The 27833-nt window shown below is 40.9% G+C and overlaps 2 protein-coding genes across 2 annotated transcripts; one reads left to right on the top strand and one right to left on the bottom strand.

Annotated features, from left to right (window-relative positions):
- The first annotated feature begins 457 nt into the window (after positions 1-457).
- On the top strand, positions 458-15501 carry spock3 (SPARC (osteonectin), cwcv and kazal like domains proteoglycan 3). Its single transcript, XM_079278234.1, has 11 exons — positions 458-557; positions 684-806; positions 7657-7696; positions 9525-9633; positions 10373-10481; positions 10619-10727; positions 11011-11124; positions 11242-11463; positions 12357-12419; positions 12516-12653; positions 13298-15501. Exons 2-11 carry the CDS (start codon positions 684-686, stop codon positions 13453-13455), a joined length of 1185 nt encoding a protein of 394 aa, XP_079134360.1. The 5' UTR covers positions 458-557; the 3' UTR covers positions 13456-15501.
- A 3793-nt stretch (positions 15502-19294) lies between these two features.
- Positions 19295-27563, bottom strand: slc44a1a (solute carrier family 44 member 1a). Its single transcript, XM_079278481.1, has 16 exons — positions 27345-27563; positions 26998-27084; positions 26119-26261; positions 25029-25165; positions 24747-24840; positions 24296-24465; positions 23726-23815; positions 23447-23589; positions 23081-23267; positions 22046-22214; positions 21749-21905; positions 21544-21627; positions 21301-21438; positions 20950-21186; positions 20029-20103; positions 19295-19800 (listed from the first exon to the last, which is right to left on the bottom strand). The coding sequence occupies exons 1-16, from the start codon at positions 27366-27368 to the stop codon at positions 19777-19779; spliced, it is 1959 nt and encodes a 652-aa protein (XP_079134607.1). The 5' UTR covers positions 27369-27563; the 3' UTR covers positions 19295-19776.
- Between the last annotated feature and the right edge of the window lie 270 nt (positions 27564-27833).

The following is a 27833-nucleotide window of genomic DNA, read 5'->3' as shown; positions in this document are numbered from 1 at the left end:
AACAAGCCTGTGAGCCTCTCATGTGAGCAGAAACATGGGACAAGTGAAGGACACAGACACACAAACAACAGACATACAAACAGACTCCAATCTTTTTATTTGTATCTGTTTTTGTTTGTTTTACATGCTATCAGTAAAACTCGATCTCTGTTGCCCTGATATCAACCAATTATACTTTATCATAGCATTGCCCAACGTGTTTTGCACAAAATGTAATCAGTGGAAGACACTTTTGCGGCGGCCTGATAACAGCCCACAGTGAGCCATCATGACTGTTTCCTCCGCACTGACGAGAGGAAGAGAACGAAAAGAGCGACAGAGCGCAGGGCCCGCGCGCACGGTGCCATGCGCGTTCCCGTTTTCTGCTGCGCACAGTCAGCCGGTGCAGCGAGAGAGAGAGAGAGAGAGAGAGAGAGAGAGAGAGAGAGAGAGAGAGAGAGAGAGAGAGAGAGAGAGAGAGAGAGAGAGAGAGAGAGAGAGAGAGAGAGAGCTGTTATTACTCGTGACAGAAAACGGCAGCGAGCACATACAGTCTGGATAGCAGCTGATGCGACAAGGTAGGAGAAACAAAACACCTCCGCATCATTGCATCTAGTGTTGACGACCTGCGTTCATCGTTGATGTGATGTTTCCTCCAGCCTGATCTGATGTCCTCCCTCCGTGCTGTTGTTGTGTGTCCGCAGATGCTGAGCGTCGCCGTGCTGTGTCTGTGTGCCGTCGCCTTCGGACACGTCTCCGCCCGCTCCGACAGCGGCAATTTTTTGGATGATAAGTGGCTCGCTGGGAGATGGGATAAATTCAGAGATGTAAGTCTGGCTTACATTGTCAACTCCGTTTCTGCTCATCATCTAATTTACACTCACCCGACTCCCCCCTTTTCTCCCTCATCGGTTTGTGATCATGCGCTCCTCGTTTTCTCGTTGTGTCTAAACCCACGTTCGTCACCCGCGCCACCGAGACAGTAAATACAGTAACGGTACTGGGAAGGTCCTCTCCTGTGAGCGTGCTATCAGTCCCCGTTTAGCAGAGATAGCCAAGGCCTCTGCGAAACATACATGCATAGCCTAGCTGTCCAAGGGGGTCCACTGAGTCACAGAAAGGGGCCTAATTATGGGCAGGTTTAGGGAGGGGGGTCCGCAGCATGAGGCCTGGATGTGCTTTTTGTTAGTAATACACCTGCCACAAGGTTGTGGCAACAAACCAGACTCTGTCCCTTCCAAGGATCCCAAACAACAACGTGTGCTGCCGGATGACACCTTGCCTTAATACACAACAATACCTGATTGTACATTGTTTGAAATATAGCTCCGGTTTTGTTGATGCCATATATGTTACAGGAAGAAAGTGCCGTTTTTTTTGACAGTTTGAAAATATCTATCATGAAAAAAAGTGATGCCTGTCCTTAGACTCATTCAAATATGTCAGAGTGAAGCCAGCCTTCACTGGTCTAAGAACCAATTTTGTCCAGGTTGCTGCAAATAATAATTGAAACACAAATATAATACATCATATCAAACTATGTTTTTAGCTGTAGATCACAGATAATAGACCGGACATCTCTACTTGTATAATGGATATCACAAATTACAGAATTCAATGTAAAAGGACTGTTTAAGTCATTCCGTATAACATCACAAGGTCTCAGGTGGATTGTAGTTGTCAGAAGGATATCTTGCCTCTAACTACAGATTACAGTAAATGGAAAGCAGTGATTTGTACATGCTCGCACTTGCACTCACTCACTCACTCAAGCAGACACACACACACATAGCTGCATGCTGCACACATGCATGCATGTTTTCCTGAAATTGAAGCCCTTGAAACAGTCCTTGTCAGATGAATAAAACCAAGCAGGAGCAACTTTCTCTTTCATTTCCAAAGAAAAGGGCAGGTGCTGTTTCTTTTAGACATGTTTTACCTTGTTACAGGCTTTTTCTATCTTTCATTTGACCTACCTATGTATCACACTTATTGTAAGCGTGTGAACCCAGCGGCTCAGGTGGTGGACCCATGTGACTCACGCATGTCCAACTGTTGAGCAGGATGTAGATTATGCAAATATGGCGTTGGGACCAAATGCTAGAGAGGAAATGTGCTTGGCCATGTGCTGTATGTAAGATGATTGGAACTCTTAGAGACAGAGTTAAGAGAGCGAGGGGGAGAGAGAGAGGTGATTGTGTTAATTCAAACAACGGTCTATAAATACCCCCAATGACATTGCAAGGATAATTAATTAACCTTACCCATTCCAAATGGAACGAAAAAGACATAGATAGAAAGGAAGTGTATGGCGGTGGACTGAAGGCTCTCTGTGCATTCTCAACTGTGTTTTAACCTTGAGGCTACAGGCATCAGAGATAGAAATGGTGCACAAAAGCATTATGTCCTCTGTATAGATGTGCAAGCCTGTTATTTCCTGTTCAGTGATATGTCCTAGATTGACGATGTGTCACTGTGTGATTTTGCATTCAGGACTTCTCTTTCTCTTTCTTTATCACTGCTGATACAAACGTTTTCAACGAAATAACTAAGAAGAAGTGACTGTTAGTCTTGGCAAGCTTATTTAGCTTTCTCTTTGTATGTTTGTTACTAATTAAACTTGCATCACCACTATGTTTCCAGTGGTACACAGGTCATAAACCCTGTACAGATATGGGCCCATCAAAGCATTTATTTTTGATGATCTTACTTTTGGGCCTATGGTACATATAGTGAATATATAGATCATGTTAATTGTACTTCGGACATAATGGTCTGTATATAAATGTATTTTCAATGTGTGGATGGATTGACATGCTTGATTACACCCTAAAAAAACATTTTTTAATAATTGGAGCTGTTTGCTGCTGCTCTTTGTAAGTGCAAACGTAGCTTAGTTTTAAAGTCACAGTTTCCTAAGCGGGGATTTACGCGTCACAAACTAACAGGTTACACCACAGAATCTAGTTCATATAACAAATTTCAAAAAATATGTATCCATGCTAGGTTTATGCCAATAACTAAAATCATCAAATCATTTCAGTTAGCTTAGCTTTATGTAATGTGTCCTTCTGACTGTTAATTGTATAAATATGACTAACCAGGAAACATATTTATTCATGTGTGTCTGAAAAAAGTCATCCCTACATAGAGTGATGCTGGAATGAGCCTTGAAACACGGAAATCAGTTCGCAGATTTGCACTTTTGGTTCCCTCGTCCTGAAGTCAATGGGTTTTTTGAATGGGTTATTGGTAAGATGCCTGAAATGTGCTTTGTGGTTAACCCAAGATTTTAAAGTTTCGAAATAAAATACGAGAATTTTGAAGCACTTTAGTGTCTTAAAAAAGGCGCCCGTGAACAAGTTGCTAATGAAACGACATCACGCCGACTACTCAGCCTTTGTAGTTTGTTTATAGCCTAACATCGGCTTTTTACTTCTGACGATTGCATTTGCACTTCATAAATCAAAATCATGAAAGTGGTGTTCATCTTTGAAGATTATCTTGCTGAAAAATGCAAATATCATGAATGTCTGTTTGTCTAAGAGCTTATTTTCTGCAATAATTCAAAATCCAATGGAAAAATCCCATTGTCTTTTTGTCGAGGGAACCAGTGCCATGCTAACTGCTGGTGTTGTCCTTCACAAATTCACCAAACCTGTCGCACTCTATTTTACAAAGACTGATTTTTGGAAGTCACAACTTGCTCTAGAAACTTCCTGTTTACATTGCTAATTATTTTTGATTGGACAACGCTACAAATGTTTCTTAGCAGCATATGTATAACTACAGTCTCTTCTAGCTATGGTATTCCTAACATTTAGTAAATCACTAGCTAGTAGGCTAGCTCAACAAGAACTTTACAAAACTGGTTACCCAAATCCTGTTGCTGACTGACCTCAAGACTAATCTATAATGTAAATAATTATCATGACGGTAGTTTGGGTGTTTTAGTTTGGGATGCAACTCTTTACTTGCACTCAAAGCTGTTAGTACCATCTTAATCCCACTATCAAATAAGCACAGTTGTCATACACTTTGCCTTTCTATCAGAAATGCAAATGTTATACTGGTACTCCATGCCAAACTTTGCTTTGCTGTGATTTCAATTTTACATGTTAGGCATGTACTTTCACTTTCATCTTTCAGCGAGAACCATAAGTGGGTCTCCTGCACTAGATAGGAACTCGGCCGCTGATTTACTGTACGTCCTTTTAAGATGTCTGGAGAGGCCTGGGGCTCTCTTTGCTGCACTGGTGCCATCTCAAGTTCTTCAGACATCCTGTTCCCTTTTTAGGGCCCTTGGCTTATTCACAGCACTGCCACACAGTAAAAAAGATAAGCTGAGGAGGAAGATATGCTTAACGATGTAAGGAAATACACAATGAAGGGTGTGTGATGAAGAGCATGATGCTTAAATGTGCAGTGCAGGAGTAAATTGTTTTGACCAGCCTCATTAGAGCAGATTACACCTTTCCATCCTCTCCTCTCCTTTCTCTCTCTCTCTCTCGCTCTCTGTTTTTACTGTGCGTGTCTGTTCTGTGTTGTTTGTGTTGAGGAGGGTGAATGATGTAGGGAAGGTACAGAGCTTCAGGCCTTTTCCACTTCAAAGTACCTCAGTGTGTATTTGGGTGTGCATGTGACAAGCTTGAGCAAGACATGCAGAGCCAGTAGAGTGAAAACATGCACATATTTCTCCTGTTGGATGTTAGAGGTAGGCAGCAACGAGACAGTGAAGGTAAGGAAGTCATAGGACGCAATTACCGGTAGTAGCAATGATGTGTGGAAATCTTTAGTAAAGGTGAGAAAAGTATTATTATCTACAGACTTGTTTCTATAATAGTATCAGAATGCACACAAGCAAATTAGGATGTTAGCCAACAGAACAAACACACTATTGTGTCTATGTGTGTTTGTGCACATGAGGAGAGAGAGACTGTTATAACTGCAAGGGTGAGAGAGGAAAAGAGGTGGAAAGAGATGGAGAGATAAATGGTGAGATGGAGAGATAAATTGAAAAGTGGCTATTTTTAGCGTATACTCAGGAGGCCATTAGTTCTATTGTTGAATTTTGGGTTTTCTGTGTTTTTTGGAAAGTGGGTGGTTGCTTGCTTGCACAGTGAAGGGCATTCATCCAGTTATTTGATGTTTTGCAGTGCTGACAGATTCTGGCACTACAGCCAGTGCTGTGGTGATAAGTTCATTCGCTTATGCGTGCGTCTGGACGTGTATATGTGTGTGTGTGTTTTTCTGTATTTACGCGTGTGTTCCCTTGCATGCTTCTGTTGATTCCATTAAGGAATCAGACCGCAAGCACTTTTGTTGTCTTGACTGGTCGAGAGGGCTTGGCCCCCATAATGCAATGTTCTCATGATTCAGTCTCAATGGTCTGCAGTGCTAGAGGGGAACATAAACAAAAGGCTTGGCTTTATGTTTGCTAACCTGTCAGTATGTGGGTTTTCTTCATATTTTGATGTTCAAGTAGGCTACTGTGCGTAATTCTAAACATAAGAAACAGACCACTCTCTTCACGTAGCATGGACCTTTTTAGAAGTGGAAGATGAGAGAGAAGTGAATGAGTAATGAAGAGTCTGCGGTGAAGATGCAGAGGGTCATAAAGGGCCAGCAGTGAAGGACAAGGGGGAGAAATGAAAAAGAGCTGAAAAAGCCAGAGTTGACCATGTTCACCTGCAGCGCAAGGACGTGATACTGAAGGAGACTTGCCGAAGGGTTATGTCCTGCTTTTTGAAAAATAACTAAGGCCTTGTAGCAAACAGTGTCGAAGTATAAGAGTTTTCGCACCATACATGCACTGTACACACAGACACGTACACAATTCCACTGCACTGCTAAAATAAAATCGAATTATATTACTTTGGGTTCAACAACAGTTAATATTTGCGGGGAAAAAAGCTTGTTTCCGCCATGGGTGACAATACAGGAAACATCACTGAAACTGCATCGCTCACAAAACAATCGTGGCATACAAGTCTAAGGCTTCCTGAAAACCAAATGTTCAGCCTGTTAAAAAAAATGTTTGCAAAAGTACAATGATGTACTGCAGGAAGTTAATCTATTCAACCACGCTTCAGCCTGCATTGAATGTTTCTTACATTACTGCTAACTTGTCAAGCCTTGAAACCTAAAATCAACCATTTATACCAAAGACAATCTGAAGTAGCACAGAACCGCATAGCCAGCTGTAGTACTGCACCTTCCTAAAACATACCAAACGACTCACCGAGGACTCCTCTCTGCCACTCATCCTTTAACCTGCACAAACTCCCTCGATCACTTATTGCCCTGAAAATACTGAAACCGTGAACTTGGTTCAGTGCCACAACTGCAGCTGTCACTGTAAATGTTTAATGGATGTACCTTACATTAGTGTCTTTTCAATGAATTTTGATTTACAAAAATGAAATAAGGGCCTTTTCTAAAGCATTTAGCGTCATTATTCTTCAGCAAGTATCATGAGTTATAACTGCTTTATGATTGTTTTTATAGCCCGCTTATCATCCGTCTCCTGTAGGAAATATAACAATGGTACAGTAAATCTGCTCTGTACGTGAGAGGTAGATGTGTCCATAGAAATGTGCACCAAAGAAAAATTGAGCTTTGGGAGAGAACTCTTACTCACTGCTGTTTAGGTCACAGGTCAGAATTTCACTCTTTAATTGTATTTTAAACATTCTATTGGTGGAGATTTGCACAACATTGAAACGTGCAAATGTTCAATATGGAGCTGTACTGCGCTCGGCTACACTGTGGGATTTACGCTGATAAGATGTTATTGTTTTCCCTATTTCCCTCCGTTCCTATATTTGTTCTGGCATGTCGTTTTGAATGAGTCACACACACATATACACACACACATGTGTGTGCAGAACAGGTAATCATTGTGACAGAATGAGAGAGAAGTGCAGTGTTGGGTTTGAAAGAATGCCCCAGAGAAGGAACTGAGAGTAATGAGTTTTCTGAACTCGGACGGAGTCAAACGGCACGCAGCTCACTATTTCTTAAGCTCCTTTGCATTTGCATCATGAGCCAGCACCCCAGGGTGTGTCTCCTACTTGTCCTATTAAAAGCAGGCAAATCACACACCTCCATGCAATCCTTATTCAGACTGCTGAAACACATCCAGAAACAGTTTGAGCCATTTGATTCAATCGAGGAAGGTTGTTAAAAACAGTTCATTTTAAAACCAATTTTCATGACCTAAACCAAAACTTTAAGATGTTTATATTCCTTTCACATCTTTAAACTGTTGGGCCTGTTTGGTGTGACATCCTCTCTCTCTATAGTAGTGCCACATAATGGTAAACAAACAAAATTCCATGAGCCGCTGTTAAGGTCATTATAAGCAGCTCATGCACACATTCGGGACACTTGTTATGTTAAATAAATGCCTGCTCTGTGTTTGTACATGATGGTGTGTTGGTGTGTGTTGCCTAGATTTCCATGAGTTGATTTCAATATGCAAATCTTTCACTCAAAAAGACAAATCTAATCAAAATCAATTCCTTATTCTCTTTCTCTCTCTGTAATGCTTTCTCCTTAAGGAAGTGGAGGTTTGTATGACTGCTTAATAGTCTGGTATTTGTCATGTAAAATTCATTCCAGATGTCATTTGAACAATATTTTTACTATTGTATTTGTTGTTTTATCCTTTTGCAGGAGCCTGGAACATGGACTCCATCCAAGCCCTTCGATCAAGGTGGGTGTGAGAGCCGCGAGTGGTTGTGCTGTTGGCTTTGAGATAAAACAAAAAAACACAAGAAAGGACAAAAACAACTGATACCTCTTCCACAGCAAAAAAACCACAAAATCTTTAAATTGGGAATTTTCTTGATAAAAAGCATTACATTAAAATATTGAATCTGCATATGGATGTGTATCTTGATGTATTTGTGGAGAAGGCCCACATAAAATGAAGAAGGAATATATAAAGTAAAAATACAAGTGAGTCCCACTTATTGTCATTAAGTTCTGGCTACTTAGATGTATTATGTTACTGTAACGCCACCCATTGGTAAAATGCCATCAAATGTTGCAGGATTGCTCAAAGTCAAAGTATGTACTCAAGACGCATGGCAGTATCTATCACCCAAATATGTAACATGAAGAAGAAATTAGAAAAATACAATCGTAAAAGATATTATTGAGTTATTGAGTCACACATGGTCACGCTCTTCCCTCCAAAAACAAATCACTTGTTGCTTGGAACATGGCCTAATTTAAATGTTTTTTTTAAAATGTGTTTGGTATTTTTAAAATATCTTCCTAACTAACAGATAGACAAACAATTAAGAGCAACAACAAAACCTTGGTGGCGGTAACTGTCCTCACAGCATTTCAGATGCATTCGATTCATCTTAAACCATCATGTTTCTTAGTTGAATTGCGTCTGTTCCTCTTGATTTAGACCCTAAAATAAAATACATTTTCGAGCTGGAAACTTTACAGCGACCAATTGGCCCTGTGTGTGTAAAGAACATCTCATGTACTTTTTAATAATTCAAATTATAATTTATCTAACAATCGAATTGGTGTTTGTATATGACTGTGTGCTATCTCTAATCTATCCCCATTTTTTCAACCTGTAAATGTATGTCGCTACAGTGAAAAAGGATGAATTTCTGTTCTTTGATTATCTCATTTCCCATTGAGTTACCGATGGCCATAAACTCATACACATCATGACATGAACACATTCACTCTCACTTATCACTGTAACCCTAAACACACACACACCTACACATCCACACACACACACATCCACAGACACACACAGACATGTCAAAGAAACAAAAGCATTAGATGAATCGTTGGAGGATGGAGGCAGGATAATCTGCTAAAGTTGACCAGGGATTACAGTCAGGTTCTTTCGAGCAGACGTCATCAACAAACTGTTCTGAGATCAGCAGAGGGCCTTAGATCCTGCGCCATCGTGGTCAGCTAAAGGCTGACAAGCGGTCAGAAACAGCAAGCTTGTCTTACTCTTTACTCTTTATCAGCGTCAGACTCGGATCTAAAATCAGCTCTCAAAGCCAGATATAGCACTCAGCTGTGAGATCTGATACCAGATCAGTTTTAGGATGTCAGAAAGAGCACACAGGACTGATGCTCAGTGCAGGCTGTTGTAAGGTCAGAAGTAGCCTATTACCAGTTCCATCTGTTTTTAGTCGTAAGGATACTTAGTGGTATTATCGCTTGCAGTTCAGCGTGAGAGAGACATTGCCAGTAAGTGAAGAGGCGAGAATTATCCCACATACAGATCGTTTACAGTACACCTATCCTCACAGCATGAATCTGTAAAAATGAAAAGGAAGTACATGGTTTAGCCAGGAATCGTTGATCTAGGATTTCAGAGAACAAAAGGGAAATGTATCCTTGGGATGTTTTCTCTGTTCATGCTCATGAGCTTAGTCTTTCTAGAAAGCATTTTCTGTGGAGAGGCCGTGTTTGGGTTGCAGACACATAGACGACACGCATATAACACTGAAAAGAGTTCTCATTCCATTTCTCTGTTCTGTGTTTTCTAGGCCTGGATCCAGCCAAAGACCCCTGTCTTAAGATCAAGTGCAGTCGCCACAAGGTGTGTGTGGCCGAGGATTATAAAACTGCCACTTGTGTCAGCCAGAGGAGAGTTAGGTAAGAACACACACACATACACTCTCTCACACACGCACACTTGCTCTTTTAAACAGGCCGAAGTCTCAGAGATGTCCTTTAAATTTGCATTCAGATGTGAATTCAGAAGATGAAACACGAATGACAGTGGATTACGAGCAAATCAAATCTCTTTATTACTTCTCATCTCTTTTCTCTTCAATCGTTTTTTTTTCTGTCACTTGTTTACACGGCATAATAAGCAACATCACCAGAGCGGGTGGCTGGCTTTCTATTTGTCCAGCCTGCCCACTGGTTGCCCGGCTCTCTTGTGACTGTTGTGCGACATTACTGTTTAGTCCAATTACCCCAGCACTGGCACTGCTTTACAACGGACACAAAGTCCTGCCAAGTGATATGAATGGACTTTGTACGTGTGTGCGTGTGTGTGTGTGTGTGTCTGTCTGGGACACTGCAGACTGGACAGAGGACAGTAACGCCACACTGACCTCATTTCCCATTCTTAGCAGAAACACAATTACCACTGCACAGTGCCGGCAAATGAGAAAATAATCCAAATCCTTGTCTCGCTTCTGAAATTGATGTAAGAACAAGAAAATACACCATGGATGCAGAATGCTCAGAAAACATTCGTTTTGGATGAAGTAGGGAATATAAACAGGGCAATGATGCATCATTTGAAATATTTTTCATACGCAGACGGTCAGATTGTTTCGTGCTTGTGTGTGTGTAAGATAAGTATTTTGAATCTCCTCTCTAGTTTTAAAGATGCCAGTTTGTACCAGAGTCCAGGCTCGAAGTGCAAACCTTGCCCTGTGGTTCACCCCTCCCCTGTTTGTGGAACTGACGGCCACTCCTACTCCACCAAGGTAACCGCACACACAATGTATCTCCCATAAGAGACATATGAGCACAAGTTTATTTTCATTTCCTCTTGATGAGACACACATCCTGATCTTACTTCCTCTTCTGTCTCGTCCCCTCTGTCTCTGTCGCTCCCGCTCAGTGTAAGTTAGACTACCAGGCATGCATCACAGGAAAGAAGATTGCTGTGAAGTGTTCTGGCATGTGTCCTTGCCCCTCCCAGCCTGAGCCGAGCTCTGCAGAGAAGAAAGGTAAACAGTTCTGCACACATGGCTGCACACCGTAAGCTGGGATGCATTGCAGGATAAACAGTAAATTCTCCTCAATTAAAAAGTCTTCCATGGCGTCCAAGCCCTTTTATAGCCCCTTCTTGACAAGCTAAACCCTTCTGCCCCGATGAAGTGACACTGAATCCCGACAAGTTTCAGGGAAGCTGTGCTCCAGCTGACCCTGACTTCCCACTTCCATAAGGGACTAAGGGGACAGTAAAGCATCTCTTTATCACTATTCATCATTAGTGTTGACCTTTTTTAGTGTGCAGTGAGTCGGACCTGAAGGAGGTGGTGAATCGTCTGAGAGACTGGTTCAGGGTGCTGCATGAGAATGGCAACCACAAGAGACTCAAGATCCAGAAGCCAGAGAAAAACAGTGAGTCATGTGGTGTAGACAAAGCAGAGGAACCAGAAGATACGCAACATTTCTTCATTCATTGGTACACTGGATACCTGGCTGCCTCTCTGTCATTTGTAACCTTTTTCCCCACAGAGTTCGAGGTTGGGGCGTCACCTATTTGTAAGGACCCTCTGGGCTGGATGTTCTCCCGACTGGACACAAACTTTGATTTCCAGCTGGATCAATCGGAGATCAAGAGCCTCTACCTGGACAGGAACGAGCCGTGCTCTGACGCGTTCTTCAAATCCTGCGATACACATACGGATAAAGTTATAACCAGCTCTGAGTGGTGCACATGCTTCCAGAGGTACACAGGTACGTTATCTCCATGCACTGACATGCAACACCTAAAATGCATTCACACCTGGATAAGTTATTCCTCTTCAGCCTCTGTATCTTGTGACATTAGAAGCGAAGCTCTGATTTCAAGCAACAATTGGGTCTTATTTTCATACTTTTCCTATATTATAAGAAACATGCAACTACCCTACAGCAAGTAAATTACTCCTCACAATTTGACTGTTTGTTGTAAATATCCATCACAATAGAACAACTTTTAGGTTTAACTTTGACCTACTATTTGTATTGTAGTTGTGCTCATACACAGTTTGTCTATGCAATAAGGGATGATTAACAACATGCACTTTGAAATCTGAATATAGTGGTGGCTTTTTTTAACCTGTTCGATCGCCTTGTCACTCGTGTCCATTGCCCCTTCATCCTTTGTTGTTGCTTCCCAAGCTCAGCAGTTACTTTGGTTCATTGCACATTGTTCTGATAACTAATAGAAATGATGCTCAAAGCTATAAAAACAAGATCCAAAGTTGTAGTAACCGGAGGTTTTCTCTAATTTCTAAACTAACTTAACTACGATCGGACACCTTCCATTCAATCAGAATGACATAGTCTTCTTTGATGTGTACAGAATACATTATTGTACTCTGGATGATACAAGGAAATGAAAAACACTGCATTAGAATGCTGTTGGATTCGAGAAAGGACGAATATTTTTGTTGTTTTTGGTCACAATGAAACTGTACAGATGGGTCAACGGGGCTGCACTTATAAAAGCAAAGACAGCTGGGTAACAAACAACTCGACGAAAGCAAAAAGTACACAAAGGAAGCAAAGTTCACTCAAACAGATGCATCCCTAGAAAAGCAGACTTCTGCACTTTGTTACCAGCCTCCTGTGTCTCTCCCTTTCAGATTCCCCTTGTAAAGCAGAGCTGTCCAGTATCAACAAAAAGCAAGCGGGGAAGAAACTGCTTGGTGAGACCCACACACACACACACACACACTCAAATACACACACAAACAGTGTGTTACCCTGATTCATTGTGTGTGTCTGTGTGTTTTGGCTTGTAGGTCAGTACCTGCCATCCTGTGATGAGGAAGGTTACTACAGGTCCCACCAGTGTCACAGCAGCAGCGGCCAGTGCTGGTGTGTAGATCACTATGGCAACGAGGTGGCCAGCTCCCGCACCCATGGCCCTGTAAACTGCGGTAGGCAAATAGTGTGTCACGTTTCAGTGCAAGTAAACAAAGAGATGCCGTGTTATTTGCAGTCGAGGCATCATGGAGGGAATAATTCATAGATGTGTGGCAACACTTAATTTCCCTTTTTTATATTGCATGAAATCTGTCAGTAGCCACAATGTATTTGTATAAACATAAAACTGTTGTAGGAATAGATTGACAGGCTTGAGATATTAGGCATATTCGCTTGCTTGCCAAGAGTTAAATGACAAGATTACCACTCTCATATCTGTCCGTTCAATTTAAGATAAAGTTAGTTAATCTGAGCAAAATAACTGGAAACAGGAAGCCTGGCTCTCTGCAAAGGTAACAAAATACACCTACCAACACCTCTAAAGCACACATTTCTTATTTTATTCCAAAGAAACAATGTGTGTAAAAATCACAAGTTGTGGTTTAACTGCGTTCATGTACTTCTTGGCTGGGTAACTTCCTGGAGCGTTGTCCTTGTCCATGAGATTGCCAGGCTAGGTTGCCTTACATTGAGCTAAAGTAACTGGCTAATATTGACTGCGCAGACATGCAAGTGGTGTCAGTCTTCTGTTATAACCATCTACCACTTATTTCCCAAAACAATTCCTTTAACGGTAAGATTTGGTACATTTCTCTAGGCGTGATTCTGGAGTCTTCTGGAGACCTTGGCAGCGGAGACTCGCTGTTCACCGATGATGATGAAGATTCCTTTGTTCTCAACGACCAGGCCGGGATGGACGACGAGGACGACGAAGACGAGGATGATGATGACGACAACGACGAGTATCTGTCGTAATTTCAAAAAAAGAAAAGAAAAAAAAGAAAACTGTTTGTTTGGTCAAACTGCACGTTTCTAGGTGACTCCCCAGGCAGATACTTAATCGTACTAACAGCCTATGGACTACTCTGTGTATTGTTTGTTCATCAGTTAAAAAAAAAAATCAATTCCTGGCAAACGTTTATGATTTCTCCTCCTCTCTAAGTATAAAAAATGATTGGTTAATGGCACTTGCGTGTCAGCCAACCAGAGAACATGACCAGGACTAATCCACAACCAATCCAGTGTTTTGGATTTGGGCATACGTGCAAAGACCTCTCCCTTCTTTGGACAGTCCATGTCTTATAGTGTGTCCTGTCCTTGTGCAGCACTCTGATGCCTAAGTCTGTTGATGCCTGAGGCCCAATGTTAAAGAGATTTCCCCTTCTTCGTTCCATCATCCTCTTCCTCCCAACCCTTTTACTCCTTATTAAATGTTCCTGGTGGGATGTTGATGATGTAGATAAGAGAATATTGCACTCTTTAGGTTTCTTTTGATCTTGATTCATAATCGTGACTGTAACTGTGTGGAAAAACAAGATAAGAGTTAGACATGCTTCATTAGGAGAATTAAGGCAAAAAAACAACAACAACCACAGCGTGAGTTGGATAACAATCAGAACCGACATGCTAGCTGTTTTCACAGAGACACAAATCAAGTCAAATCATCTCCAAGGCTCAGCAACAAGGAAAGACAAATTACTGCTTGGCCGGTGGTGGTAGGGGGAGAAAATGTTATTGTTATCTATTTTTCTAATCCATTGTTGGGGGAATACAGATGATGAAACAGATTTGTCGCAGCATGTCTAATGCTTCGTGATGTTGTTTCAGTCTGTAGAACCAGAGGCTAAACCTTTGTGGGACTCAAAACATAATGGAGCTTGAGGGAGAAAATGCCCCTCAAGCGTGTACAGATGAAACTGCACTTGCATAGTTAAATAAACTGCTTGAGACACAAGTCTGTGTGATTTAAAAAAAAAATATTTACTGTCCTTTAATACGTCAGTGAGCTAAAACGAAACCTCACAGCTCAGAAGTGGAGTTGATGTTTTAAATGTTACGTTATTTGAGCACACTGTTTAACAGACTCTCTTTCAAGGTAATAAAGCCACAGAGCCACGCAGACCTGTTGACAAATGTCTGGCAGGGGATAAAGGCTAAGGTGTGCCTTCTACCGATAAGGACAGATGGTGGGGATAGTGGGAGAAACATGCTTAAATGGACTGACAGAAGCTCGCTGGGCTGAACTGTCCAGCCCTGATACTATTTGGGTTTTGATATGGCTTGTGTTTTGGGTCTCTCTTGCGATGGTGTAACATAGGCCATATTTCAGATCTTTTGATTTGATTTGTTCCATAGGATAGCTAGATAAACTTAACAGTTAAGGCATAAAGAAGACTTAGATTCTGCTGGATTTGAAAACGTTTTTTTTATATTAGTACACTGGCTAGAGGAAGCTTTGGTTTAGAGAGCTTTATATGAAAGAAAGATGATTATCTTACAGTGTTTTGCTCTTATTTTTTTTAAAAGCTTGATTTGTACCTGATCTGCTCTAACTACTTATAGTGTATATCTGTCAGGGTTGAGAACTGAAACTGATCCCAGATTTGTGTATTCTTGACAGGTCCTGTGACTGTTTATGCAGACCTGGGATTAGATTAGCTCCTATGTTCATTTTCAATTATTAATCTGCCTTCGGGCTTCATTTTGAATCAAACATCTGTTGAAATTCCATGTTAAGACCTGAAAAGTGCCATCTAACTGTCCAATCGTTTTGTTTTTTTGCTCCCTTCATTCCTTTTAACTTGGAATTTCAATTCACTTTAGGAACCGGAAATTGTTTCAGTCTTAAAGTGTGCTGTTTCGTGAGTGTGATGACATGCAAATCATTTTGATGACCTCAGACACTGTAGCCACTCTCAACCAATCACACACTGTCATCACAGCTCTGATGTGTTTTAAGGTTATGATACAGATGCATTTTTTTACAGTGTATGTATGATTTGCTGAAATAAAAGCTATATTGACCAATCTTTGCTTGACTGAGTGCTACTTGGAGGACAGACATGAATACATGCAGCAAACTCTTGTTTCTGTGTTTACAAAGTTTTTGTTCCATGTTTCTTGTTTCGTTTCTGCATTTATCTGCTGGAAATGACATGCAAGTTGCTATAAAGGTTGAGTATGCATGCTTAAGTATATGAGATATGGGAACTGAGCAAACACAAGTACCACAAGGTTCCCCACCATTTAAGGGTACAAAGCTGTTGTTACCTGCCATAAAGGGAAGTTGAAAGTAATAACATTACATGAGTAATTACATTACCAATTTAAAAAAAAAAGAGAAAGCTGAAAGTCAGGAGTGACAAACTCTGTTTGTAGGCAAATGAGTTCTGTGTGCAGAAGCATTACTGCATTATGTATGTGAAGAACAGGTGAATATTTCATAAGCCACCGTCACACCCGCACCATACATGCATGCATACACAAAGCACATACAAGCACACATGTAGAGCGAAAACACAAACACTGAAGGAATCAATGCAGGAAAAAGACACTTTCATTGGCCTGGAAAAGTTTGTTTCCTTTTTTTTGTTTGCTGTGAGAACTAATGTTTTGATACGGCCCAGTGTAAGCAGGACGCAGGAAGTCACTGGGTAAATATCCAGTGTTCATTTCACACACTTTTCCTCTGTCTTCATGTGCTGACCATAGAAATGTGGAGAGATACCATCTCTGTGGCTGATTTCCACACAATGGAGCCTGTTGTTGGAAGCCGTCCAACAATAAAAAGTAATTTGCCGGTGTATGGGGAGACGGTATGACTGAGCGCTGATGGGAAAAGCCTCAAATTGCAGGAAGCACTTATGATGTTTGGAAATCAGGTTTCTTGGACAAGCAATAACCTGTGACGCAGGTTCTTTTATCACTTCCACACTCTGGTGCGTGATGAGGTATTGTTGCTGTATGAGGTGTGATCACCCACTGTATCTGTGTTATTAGGGGTAATATATTGATATATTGATATGTATAAAGCGGCAGTAGAAACATGTCAGTTCAATGTGAAACAATCTAACGACAAGGTCCATTTAGTGGCTCGTTTTGAGCTTTTACAGAGTCAGACTTCTTCATCAGCAGAAGGGGTTTGCACAGTTGTCACTGAAATGTCAATGTTTCCATTTCCTGAGCACTGAAAGAGTTTCTGCTCAAAAATGATCTGAGGAACCTTAGCTTCAGTTTAAAAAGGGAACTAAACTGAATCAAAGATGACATTTATGGGCTTGTTCTTGTCCCCCTTATTATTTTGTCATTCGATCCTACATCTTTAGAGGTTTACTCTCTGTTTGCATGCCTACAGCAGCATTGTGAGCTCTTTTCATCAATGAAGTCTTGTTTGTGGACTAAATGTAAGCACCACTGAGAAGGCCTGAGCTGAGCTTCCATTGCTAGGCTGCTGAGGAAGCAGTGTGTCTCACCTTAATGCTGAAGTCACTGTTTGGTCAATACACTCTCTGACACAGACACACATACACTTAGCAGGCTCGTGTTACAGCGCCTGACTCAGCGCATACAATAGACCACATAGGATGGGACAGAATGGGGTTAATGCTTGTAAACTATTTTACCAGTTGAATCACAGCATTGGCGCTACTTTCGAGAAGAAAATTATTATTTCATACACTGCCTGTGCTGCGAACACTATAGCATAACATACAGTATCTGTCAGGCAAAGTAAATGAATAGAATGCACATATACTTTAGAATATGTTGAAATAGAGATTTTAAAATGTGAAAAAAAGTGCCAAGAAAAAGCAGGTATTTGAGATTAATTTAATCTTTATTCTGAAAAGCTACAATGAATATACCTGCAGATATTTTACAAAATAGGGCCTAGGGCAAATAAAAACATATACTTTGAAAACCTCCCAGTGTCCAAAATGCAGTATACTTTAAAGACACTGATCTGGTTCTATTTCAAAATATATGAAAAAGAAGCTTTTGAGGACGTGGTTTTCATGAGAAGCAAACAGTGGTTGAGTTGGGTCGATAAACTCCAGCCATTTACTGCACACACGTGTCCAGGCCTGCCTGCTCTTGATACAAACCAGCAAGATCAGAATCATAATTATTCTTGTGAAAGAATTACAGTAAAATAAAAACAAAAACAATCCCATTCAGGGAGTCAGGTCTGGCTGCTGCATGCTGAGGCGGCCTCCAGCGGAATGTGTTTTCCTGTCTTTCTATCCAATGACAAAGGGCTTCCGGGAATGGTTAGTTCTGTAAGTACTGCAGAAATCACTTAGGTGTGACTCACTACCAGCCAGAGCTGTTTTCCTCTGGAATCCTGCATTTTATGAAGGCAGACGTGTGCAGTGTGCAGCGAGAGCTTTCACATCAATAACCTCTAACTGCTTAGTGGCTTGATTCTTGCCTGGTCAATGCTAGATTGGAAAGAAACGGGAGGGGATGAGGCACTAATCGATACATCTTGTAGATTGAGGATACACTCATGGGGAATCAGATTTGTGCCAGGTCAGTCTACCTCTATGCTGATCATAAATATGGTACTTTAACTTGAGCTAACATTTAAAACATGTTGGAAAATGTATGTTTGAGATACCTGCAACAATATTAACTGCAGATTATATTTGGAAGCCATTTGGTTCAGTTGTAACAATACAAATACATTTCATCTACATATATGAACTCAGTTTCACACATTTCCACCCAGTGTCCCAGAGGTTACCAACTACTTTATTTAGGTTTCATCTTTTTTAAATCAAATCGGAATTAGGTCATGAGAAGTAGAACAACTTCCAAAAAGTGACGTGGAATCATTTATTCTCCTTAAGTTTAACTTTAAACTTGTTATTTCTGGTATGAGGTTGAAATCTAATTTTGTTCTCATTATTTTTTGAAGGGCGTGACATTTAAATGGCTTCACAATGGAGATATTCATTTAACAGTATTTGCTGCCCTCAGCTGGTTCATGTCAGACCCCACAGCTTCATTGTATAACAGTCTTTCTCAAGGGATGTTTGTTGTCTGTGATGAACTGGTGCTTGTGTCACAAGAATAAGGACCACTAACTCATGTAGCCTGTTGACCAGGTATGATGAACCATTAGCACACCGTCATATATATATATATATATATATATATATATATATATATATATATATATATATATATATATATATATATATATATATATATATATATATATAGAGAGAGAGAGAGAGAGAGACTGTAATTGTTTTATGTATTTTGTTTACAGTACAATACCGTAACTATGTCCATTCCACCTTTAGTTTCAGTAATTGTCTTATCATTATATACCGTTATGTGAATAATGTTTTCTCCATTGCTTTTGGGTTTGTCTACATTTACAGCATGCTACAAATGACTCTCTAAGTGTTTTATGTTGAGCACATCAGTGCAGTTGGGATATGGGGAGAACAATTTTTTGGTGTTTGTGTATAAAGTTGTGATGCAAAAATATTTTTTTAGAGGGTTTATGTAATTTTGAGATTTTGTTTATGTTTTTGGATTGTATGTGTAGGGTTTCGACAGAAGTCGTTATTTTTAGAAATAGTGGTTTCACAATTGCAAAAACCTGTAAATCTAAAACTGAATATTTGTATGTTTCAATTCACTAGCTGCCCCCTGCTGACTGAAGTGGGTGATCCACAGTAAAAGTATTGCCCACACATGCACCGTTATCTCAATAGACCTGTGGCTAAACGAGACACTCGATGTGACATATGGAGGGTTTCATAGACGTGGACCAAAGACCAAACATACAACTTTCTGTTTTAATGTATTTAAGTCAAAAATTTGAAAAGTAATAGAACAACTTGAACAGCCTTTGACAAAACAGTTAGCCATTCATTTAACAAATGTACACGGAACCATTCAAACTACAGCCAACACTAACTATGTAACAAAGATAGCCAAACATGTTAAACCATGTCAAATCGTTCATATTATTCAAACTGGAATAAAAAGAGAAAACTCAGTAATATGGGAAAAAGAAAAAACAAAGCAAAACCATCTCATTAGTAACCAAACACAACAATAAGCGTTTGCCACATTACAGCTATTAGTGTCAAACTTGAAATTTACAATCGCTCTTACTCAAAAAGATCAACATGAAATACAACCCAATGCATCTCTTGTTGAGCCTCTGTGTAGCGTCAGTTTAAAAAGCATTGTTATCTTAACGATGTCCCTGGAGTGAAATGCTAGAAAGCGCTGAGGATGTCTTTTTAGTGGTTATGGCGTCTTTCCGGCGCTCGGTCAAGCAGAAGTCCCTCCACGTGCCTGCAAGAAATGAAAAAAAATATATAAATTATATTCACTCACTTTCAGAACCACAAAACGCATAGCATTAGAATCGCACACAACTTGATCTTATTTACCTGCTCTGAATGAGACATTAACCCAGTTAACTGTGTATTTCTTTTCACATTTCACATTTCCAAGAATATTCTGTATTGCTTGTATATGCTTCGATACATCAATACTGTTGTAAAGACAACAAAGACTCACCATGGACTTCATCTCCCGTCCATCGCCATCACCAGGCTTGTACCAGCCCATTTTCTTACTGTTCTCAACATATTCCTGGGGAGGGAAACACAGAGTTATAGAACCATGAGTTATTCTACTCACACTTTATATAAAAGAACATGGTGATCGTTCATTGTTAAGAATAAAAGTGTTACGGTTGGAGAATCAGAAAGCATTGGGGCTTGACGCAAAAATGGACCTTCGAGTTAATAAACCAGAAATACCCTTTTTTTCTATGAGTTGTGAATGATTCACTGGGAGTTCTGGATTAGAAATATGGACGGTTTGTGATAGAACATAAATGATCATGGTGCCTGAAGCAGGTGAAAATGTGAGGACTGCATAACAAAGTAGAAGAAGTAACATCTGGGTCAAAATTAATTAATTAATAAAAAAACATCATACACTCAAAACAATGGGTCTCATGCAAGAACTTTTTCTGTGAGGTTTGTTGTTCCAACTCAGATTTGTCAATCCTCTTAACTGGACAAACTCGTAGTAAAGCACTCACTGAGCAGTCAGCGCACCTAAAATCGCCGTACAAGGTTACCAGTTCCACAACTAAAGAAGAAGAAGCTTTCGGAGGTCAGTGGTGGTAATATTGTGGCAAAATAACTAGAAAATATTAATAGTATGTCTGCCAAGGATGTGTCATCAGAGCAGCGCTGTACTGTGACAGACAGAGTGAATGATTTAACAAAGTTTAAAGCTTAAAAACCATGATGAATACAGGGTGCGGTCAAGGGGAGAGTTATTAGATCAGAGAATATTATAGTCTACAGTCTATGCTTCTTAAACTCACTGGGGAAGACAAATGCCCTCTGAAGCAATATACTGTATATAATTTGTTACTTCATTAGTTGTCAGCCTCTGAATCCCCTTTACGCACTATTCTCTCACCATTAAGGCCTTGTCCATGTAGTACTCGTGTCCAGGGCTGCCATCATTGTACTTTGTGTCCACAGCGAAGCAGAGGAAGAGAACGTCGACCACATTCTCAAAGACCGAGAGGAAGCAGTGAGCCACCAGGAAGGCAAATAGACAGACAATGAGGAGAGGCAGGACCCACACAGTGTACTCCCTCTGGTAGTTCAGAGCCAGGACGCCGGCGAAAGCCGTACAGGAGACGACAAGCACCTGAGAGAGCAAATATAAGACCAGTTAAAAACATCTATTTGGTTTTGAGGGAGTATCTCACATAATACATTTCGTTTAGTGGACAACGCCGCAGAATGCGTCTCTGTGCTGTACCTTTCCCAAGAAGAGGACAAAGTCGCCCACGGTGTTGATGGCGGCCACTCGGAGGGCATTCTCCACCAGGATCAGCAGAGCGTCACGGGCGGAGGTGCAGAAACTGGTGCTGTTGATGGCTGTCGCCGTGTAAGCATTCTGTAATGATGCGATACGGACATGTACACTGTAAATACTTGAAGACCTTATTTCCACTGTGCAGTACACTCGATTTCCTTCCTCCACCAATCTGAAACTACTTACTTGATTTAAGTACGCAAGGCACTTCTCAAGACACCACAGACAGCAGACACAAGCTTTCAGCATGCAACGAGCACAAGCGTTTTCCTATGAACAAATGAGGAACAAACTTGATAAAAATGTATGTATTAAAAGTACCGACAACTTTCACGAGGCCATCGTGGAAGTTGTTTGAGTTTGTAGCATACTGCCTAATTCCTGGGCTCACCTTTCCTTTGAGCTGACTGTGGATATACGTCAGGATGAGACGAGGGATCTTAACAAGCGTGATGATGAAGGAGCCTTTGGCCAGAGTGCCAAGATGGTAGCGGATGGTACGTGCCATGGAGGAGAGGATGGGAGTCGCTGGCAACTTGGACTTATTCCTTAAGTCAATCAGATAGATAGATGGATAGATGGAAGCCATATGTGTAATTATACAGCCTAAAATAAGCATGACAGCAAAGACAACATTAAGTCTTCCATGTGATAAAATACAAATGACATCCTGTTACTTCTTTCGCACCTTGTGAAGTAGTAGGTGACCACGGCTCCGGCGATGGTCATCTGCTGGAAGGCGAGTATAAACTCATTGATCCAGATGAGACCCACAGCGTGATACCACACCAAGTACTGGAGAGGCCCCTGCATTTGGTATTCAACAACACCCGTAGAGTTGTTTTTTACCGGTGTCCCTGTGAAGGAATACGAGTGTGAGTTTGTGTTTTACTGCTCAGTCAGAGTCATTTTTACACAGGGGCTAAAATGTTTGCATCCACTGGTCACGCCTCTATATCTCCTCGATATCTTTGAGCATCCTTCCCGGAAACAAGTGTGACAAATTGTACCCGTCTGACCATCTCTTTTCTCTGCTCAAACTCAAAACGTTGAACACAATTCCCAAATTACCATATAGAGTATTTGTACTCTATGGATGTTTTTTTTTACATTTCAGCATCTCCTCATTGCACAGAAACTAATATTTCGCAAAGACATGCACTGAAAGCTTCACGATACATTATATTAATGCTAATGCATTGTGAAGAGATTTCACTGCTGTTGGAATTGAATCAATGATATCTATAATATTACTTTTTTGAATATTTACCAAATACACAGAAACATAGTAAACATAAAGTAAGAAAACGTGATGTTCCGACTGTATTTGTGCTGGCCTTCCGTTTTGAATAAGACTTTTCTGAATTAAGAAGCAACAGTAGAAAAAGAGAAGTGGGAGCTGAAGAGAGACGTTGTTCTTCTGCTCCATCCTCCCACATCAGGAGACAAGCACAAGATTCCAAATGTGGGAGTTTATTCATGCCACGAAAACCAAGACAAAATATCACAAGCACCAAACTTAACATTCTACTTGCTTGGGAAACGGTCCCACCGTCACATCTGATGCTAGAAACATGTCTGTGTGCCGCATTGACAATAAAAGCTATTCTGAAGCATGTATACACAGACGTAGCATTTCTGAACAGTGAATGCCGTTTTTTGACACATCCACATAAATGAACGACCAGTATTGAAGCTCCTCCCCAGCAGCCTCGGCCCTCACCTGAAGTCCCGAGAGAGAGGAGCACAGTCATCCAGTACATCCAGAAGAGCATGAGGCAGAGGAAGGTCCAGAAGGGCTGCAGGGCCAGCAGGGGAAGGTGAATGAACACTTTACCAGCCACGTGGAACAGGGAGATGGTGAGAGCCACGCGCTTCCTCATGAAGAACATCACAAGCAGGAGAACCACCTGGAGGGTGACACACAGAGACCAGTGATCTAGTGAACCGAGCTGTAGAGTTTAGGAATTCAATTCGATTACCTTTCCTGTCAGGAATACATTAAACCGTATTCAACAGGCGGTGTTTACTTATGATATAGGAAGCGGTATCAGAAATGCATGCATTACCTGTACACCCAAGAACATACCGTGAAAATGGTAGCAACAATTGCATACACAAGCAGGGCCTTAACGTTGTCTGAGGCCACTTCTTTCCCAAACACCGATAAGGTATTATTATCAAGGGCTTTCCTGTGGTCCGCATAGAGCCACCAGAGGATGCCCGTCCCGCCTGCAACAGATCAGAGCAGAGACGAGGTCAAGTATAACCTGAATACAAAGACGTCCTGTGCTGCTGTCTCGTATCGACATAATGTAGTTAAGAGGTGTGTAGGTGTGAGAACATGTGTGCTGCATCTGAAGGTTACCTATAGAGCCGATGACTACCAGCACCGTTATAATCCACACCAGCACTTTGGAGATGTAACGAATGACAACCATCATGATCAGGGACAGAACTGAGAAGAAGAACACAGTGCATCATATAAGTGCATAAAACACTACTAACAACAATGTTTATCTGTGCGATACAATGAAGCCGTGGGTTTGTAAATGAATGAGACACGTGTGGAAACACGGATGTTACGAATGGTGCAGCGTCGACATTCAACACAACCAAAACCAGACGGATCAAATAATTGAGATGAAAAGAGATAAACTTGGGATGACTTCTGTCTTTTTGCTGCACCAATGGGAGGAGATCGAGCAGACTTCAACCGAATGCTGCCCGTGGGCTGAACGTCAGCGCATACAACGGATGTAACCACTCAGACGTTTCCTGTTGTTTTATGACAAAAAATTGCTTTGCTTCCGAAAGTGGCCTTCCTACTTGAATCCTCATGAGCAATAAACGGTTGAGCAGTGGGAGCAACAGTCATTTTGTCATTGGATTAAAAAGCATTCATTATATGTCTAAAATAATTCCAGATGTGTTCTACCAAAAGCCAGCAAACAAAGGCCCATTATGATCTCCTTGCTGGCCATCACCCCGGCGATGACCCGGCGCAGAACACTGTTGTCACCGACGAATGTAATGAAGGCCTGGGCGAACTCAGCATAGCAGCCGATATCCACAGGAACACAGCGGTGCAACAGTGGGACAGACTTACTACAAACAAGACAAAGAAGAAGAACATGGGTTACACTGTTTCTTGTGAATACACCTTGAAGCAGTGGAATACATCAGAATATATCTATCTTTTTATTTGGTCCTGGAATGTGAACATGTGTACAGTGCATAGTGGTATGAATTAAGCACTGCAATACATAAATCAACAAATATATAATGACTGAATGAATGAATGGTAGACTTTCTGTATTCTCTCTTCCCATCCCCCTACCCTCTCGTCAAGTTTTTTAACTAAAACCTAAAAGGATGCGCTGGATTACCTCGGAGGAACAGGGAGTTTGGGACATTTCGTGGCTCTGTCTGAATGGCTTGTGTATCTTGTAGGAGTAATATCATAGGAGCAGAGATGAGATCCTGTCAACAGAAAAACCCAAAAATGAGATTAGATGTTAAGAACATTCAAAACATGTCTGCAAGGAATTATAATGGTATGCAATATATATATATACACACATCACATTTCTAATAAATGCATGTAAACATCAGTGAACTGAAACTCTCACTTAATACCTTTACTCAAAATCATATTTCACTTTTCTCACCGTTATTCAGAGCAAACTGCTTCAAATCACTGAGCGTCTTCAGTTCAGCAGCAGGACATTTGGAGACACACAGGGCGATGGACTTGATCTTCCTGTTTATTAAGTCAAGGTTGCATGGGTCTAGAAAGAAAACATACCTGATGGGAAGGAAAAAAACATTTGGTGTTTACTATGCCAGTGGGGACTGTTGTCTGGGCAGAGAATGAAAGATGGTGACATTTGCTACCCTGCCGCACAGATCCGTCTTTGTAGCAGAAACGCCTTGTATTCAAAGCCTCCATGGGCAATCAGCCCATCAATAAAGCATGACCCATTGTTCCAGTAAGACTGGGCCTACAGGCTGCATGCTGACGGAGAGCTACAGCCCAAAAGTGGGAATACAATCAAAGACATTTTCACATGAATTATGACAAGAGGACAATTTGTGACAATTCTATCGGGGTGATAAAAAAATACCAGATTAAACCAGTTTTACTGTTTGAGAAATGATTAAACTATGATTTTCATTCAGATATGCGAGGAACCGTAGCTCATTTTATCACAACGCAAGCATGAGTCAGTGTAACTCGCTGTTCCTGATTTGAATCTACATTAACCTTCTGACAGATGAAGTTGCTCACACAGACTGACATGGACAGAGGATTGAGAATATGTCATTTTCAGGAGAATCCTGTCCCATGATCTATTGCTTTTCCCTTTTTTCCGGTCATGGTCTGGGACAGCTCAATGGCATCAACTATGTAAGCCTGAGTGGGAAGTAAACTGAAGTCTTCACAAATGCAGTAAGCGGTTGTTTGTGGCAAATTAGATTAGGATTACATGATGCAACCCTTGCATGTAAACAAGTAACACTGAACGCCTTCTTCTGTGCCACCAACCCTCAACTACAGAGTCTCAACTTTAAAGTACTGAATCTAGAAGTAAATGTTGTCACTGTAGGCAATCTAATCCAGAACACAGAGCAAAGGGAAAATACTGAAGGGACAGCACAGCAGGGATTTGATGCATCTTCAATAAAAGAAAAATAGAAATTGGAGGTAGATAAACATCTAGGTCACATGTTAAGTCATCCGTAACCAATCGGACTAACTTGTTTTCTCTCATGTCCCGGCCACTGAGGGGTACTCCCTCGATCTTGGTGTTATTCTTGCCACAGGTGTTGCCATAACTGTCATATCCAGAGATAAGCCTGGAGGCAGCTCCTGTGGCGATGGGAAAGGCACAAATGCACACCTGCAGACGACACAGATTAGAAAAGACAATGTTAACCATCGGCCAGATGACGCAAAATAAAATGAGTAGACCTACAGTAAATAAAACGAATGCAGTCTAGTGCAACATTCCTGCAATAGATACCTTCAGTTTTGATGTCATTGAAAATTCAGAATTGAATCAACACTTCAGTGAATCAGCTTCGGCCAAACCTGAGTTCATCACATGGCTCATGGCTGTTGTGCAAAGGTTAGCACTGACCTCCAATCTTTATTTCTAGCATCAATGGGTCAGTATATGTAAGCAAGTAATAGACAGACCTAAATGCACAAAAAGGTCAGTTTATTAGGTAAGTGTAATGCAGTCTTGCACCAGACCTGCAATAAGTCTTACCTTGGTGAAGGTTATAATGTTGTGTTGTGACTGTTTTAGAGAGGTGTTGATTCAACTTCATGATATTTTTGGAAGATGTACATATTTGTTGGAGATGTTGAACTGCACAGAAAATGTACAATAATCACCCTAACTGAAATAAATGGGGTTCACAAATTATTTTAAAGTTCTTCTACAATGCAATACAACAGCTACACAAACTACAGTCTCCAAAATGACCAAGCAGTTAAATAAACACCCATCTAATAAGTTTAAAAACTAAATAATCTATATGTTTACTCGTGTATAAAATACTTATTGCACAACCTGTTGTGTTAAATTAGCTTTAGCTGGGTGTAAACGCACATTCAAACGGAAAACGTACCATCCCGATACAAAACAAGGTGAATACGATGAGCCATGGGACGTCCGTGCAGCTGTGCTCTTCCAGCGGTTTCCAGTCCCGTTTGCTCTGCCAAGGCATAAATGATACACAGTGAACAGATAATCCCGTCTGGTTGAGACTGCTGTGGTGCAGTAGCTTCGCTTTCGCTGCTCTTCCAACAGCAGCAGACAAATCACTGAGTTGTTGCTGTAAAAACAAGCTGCCGCGCCACTGCTGAAGAAGTGACGCTGTCGCTACACGTTGACTGAAAAGTCTTCTGCTAACAGCGTCACAGTGTTTCAAGTTGTGCAGCAGGCATAACGTCCATCATATTGTAGCCAACTTACCTCGGTGCTGTTGCAACATCCCATTGTGAACAACTTCAGCTAACTTTAACGAAAACAAAACTTTAAAAGTGCCTTTTATTCGGTTCAACTTCTTTAGCTCATTTCCCTTTTATTTCTCCTTTTCCTTTTCTCTTTCTACCTAAGGACACATACGCAGCTCTGTTTGCGACCTGTTCAATTCAACAATAAACGCCCATTTGGGAGACTCCCGCTGCAGGTAAACGCGGAAGAAGTCAAATGTATTGTGCTGCCTTCACGGGCTATCAGAAATATCCGAATCATAATTTAAGAATTACCACAATAGCCGAGAATAAACAATTAGCAGCTATTGTTGTCATCAATGCTTTGATATGCTTTTTTGGTTTTTGTTTGCCACTTGAGTAGCTCTGTGAAACATTGACAACTACAAAGAAATATGAACTTTGTTGAAAGAATATCTCAGTAATTGCGAATTGGATTCGTGGAAAACGGGAGATATCCTCAGTTGCC

Source organism: Melanostigma gelatinosum, assembly GCF_949748355.1.
Source record: "Melanostigma gelatinosum genome assembly, chromosome: 11".
Taxonomy (NCBI): domain Eukaryota; kingdom Metazoa; phylum Chordata; class Actinopteri; order Perciformes; family Zoarcidae; genus Melanostigma; species Melanostigma gelatinosum.
Note: the sequence above shows the minus strand (reverse complement) of the source record. Positions and strands in the feature narration are given on the sequence as shown.

Bases quoted from the DNA above. Each gene is read 5' to 3' on its own strand.
- spock3 (XM_079278234.1), top strand. From the start codon at position 684: ATGCTGAGCGTCGCCGTGCTGTGTCTGTGTGCCGTCGCCTTCGGACAC. The intron at 10,482-10,618 runs GTAACCGCACAC...GCTCCCGCTCAG, and splicing joins GCCACTCCTACTCCACCAAG to TGTAAGTTAGACTACCAGGC. The intron at 12,654-13,297 runs GTAGGCAAATAG...ACATTTCTCTAG, and splicing joins CCATGGCCCTGTAAACTGCG to GCGTGATTCTGGAGTCTTCT.
- slc44a1a (XM_079278481.1), bottom strand. From the start codon at position 27,368: ATGGGATGTTGCAACAGCACCGAG. The intron at 21,187-21,300 runs GTACAGCACAGA...TTGCTCTCTCAG, and splicing joins TTGTCCTCTTCTTGGGAAAG to GTGCTTGTCGTCTCCTGTAC. The intron at 19,801-20,028 runs GTGAGTCTTTGT...CATTTCTTGCAG, and splicing joins GACGGGAGATGAAGTCCATG to GCACGTGGAGGGACTTCTGC.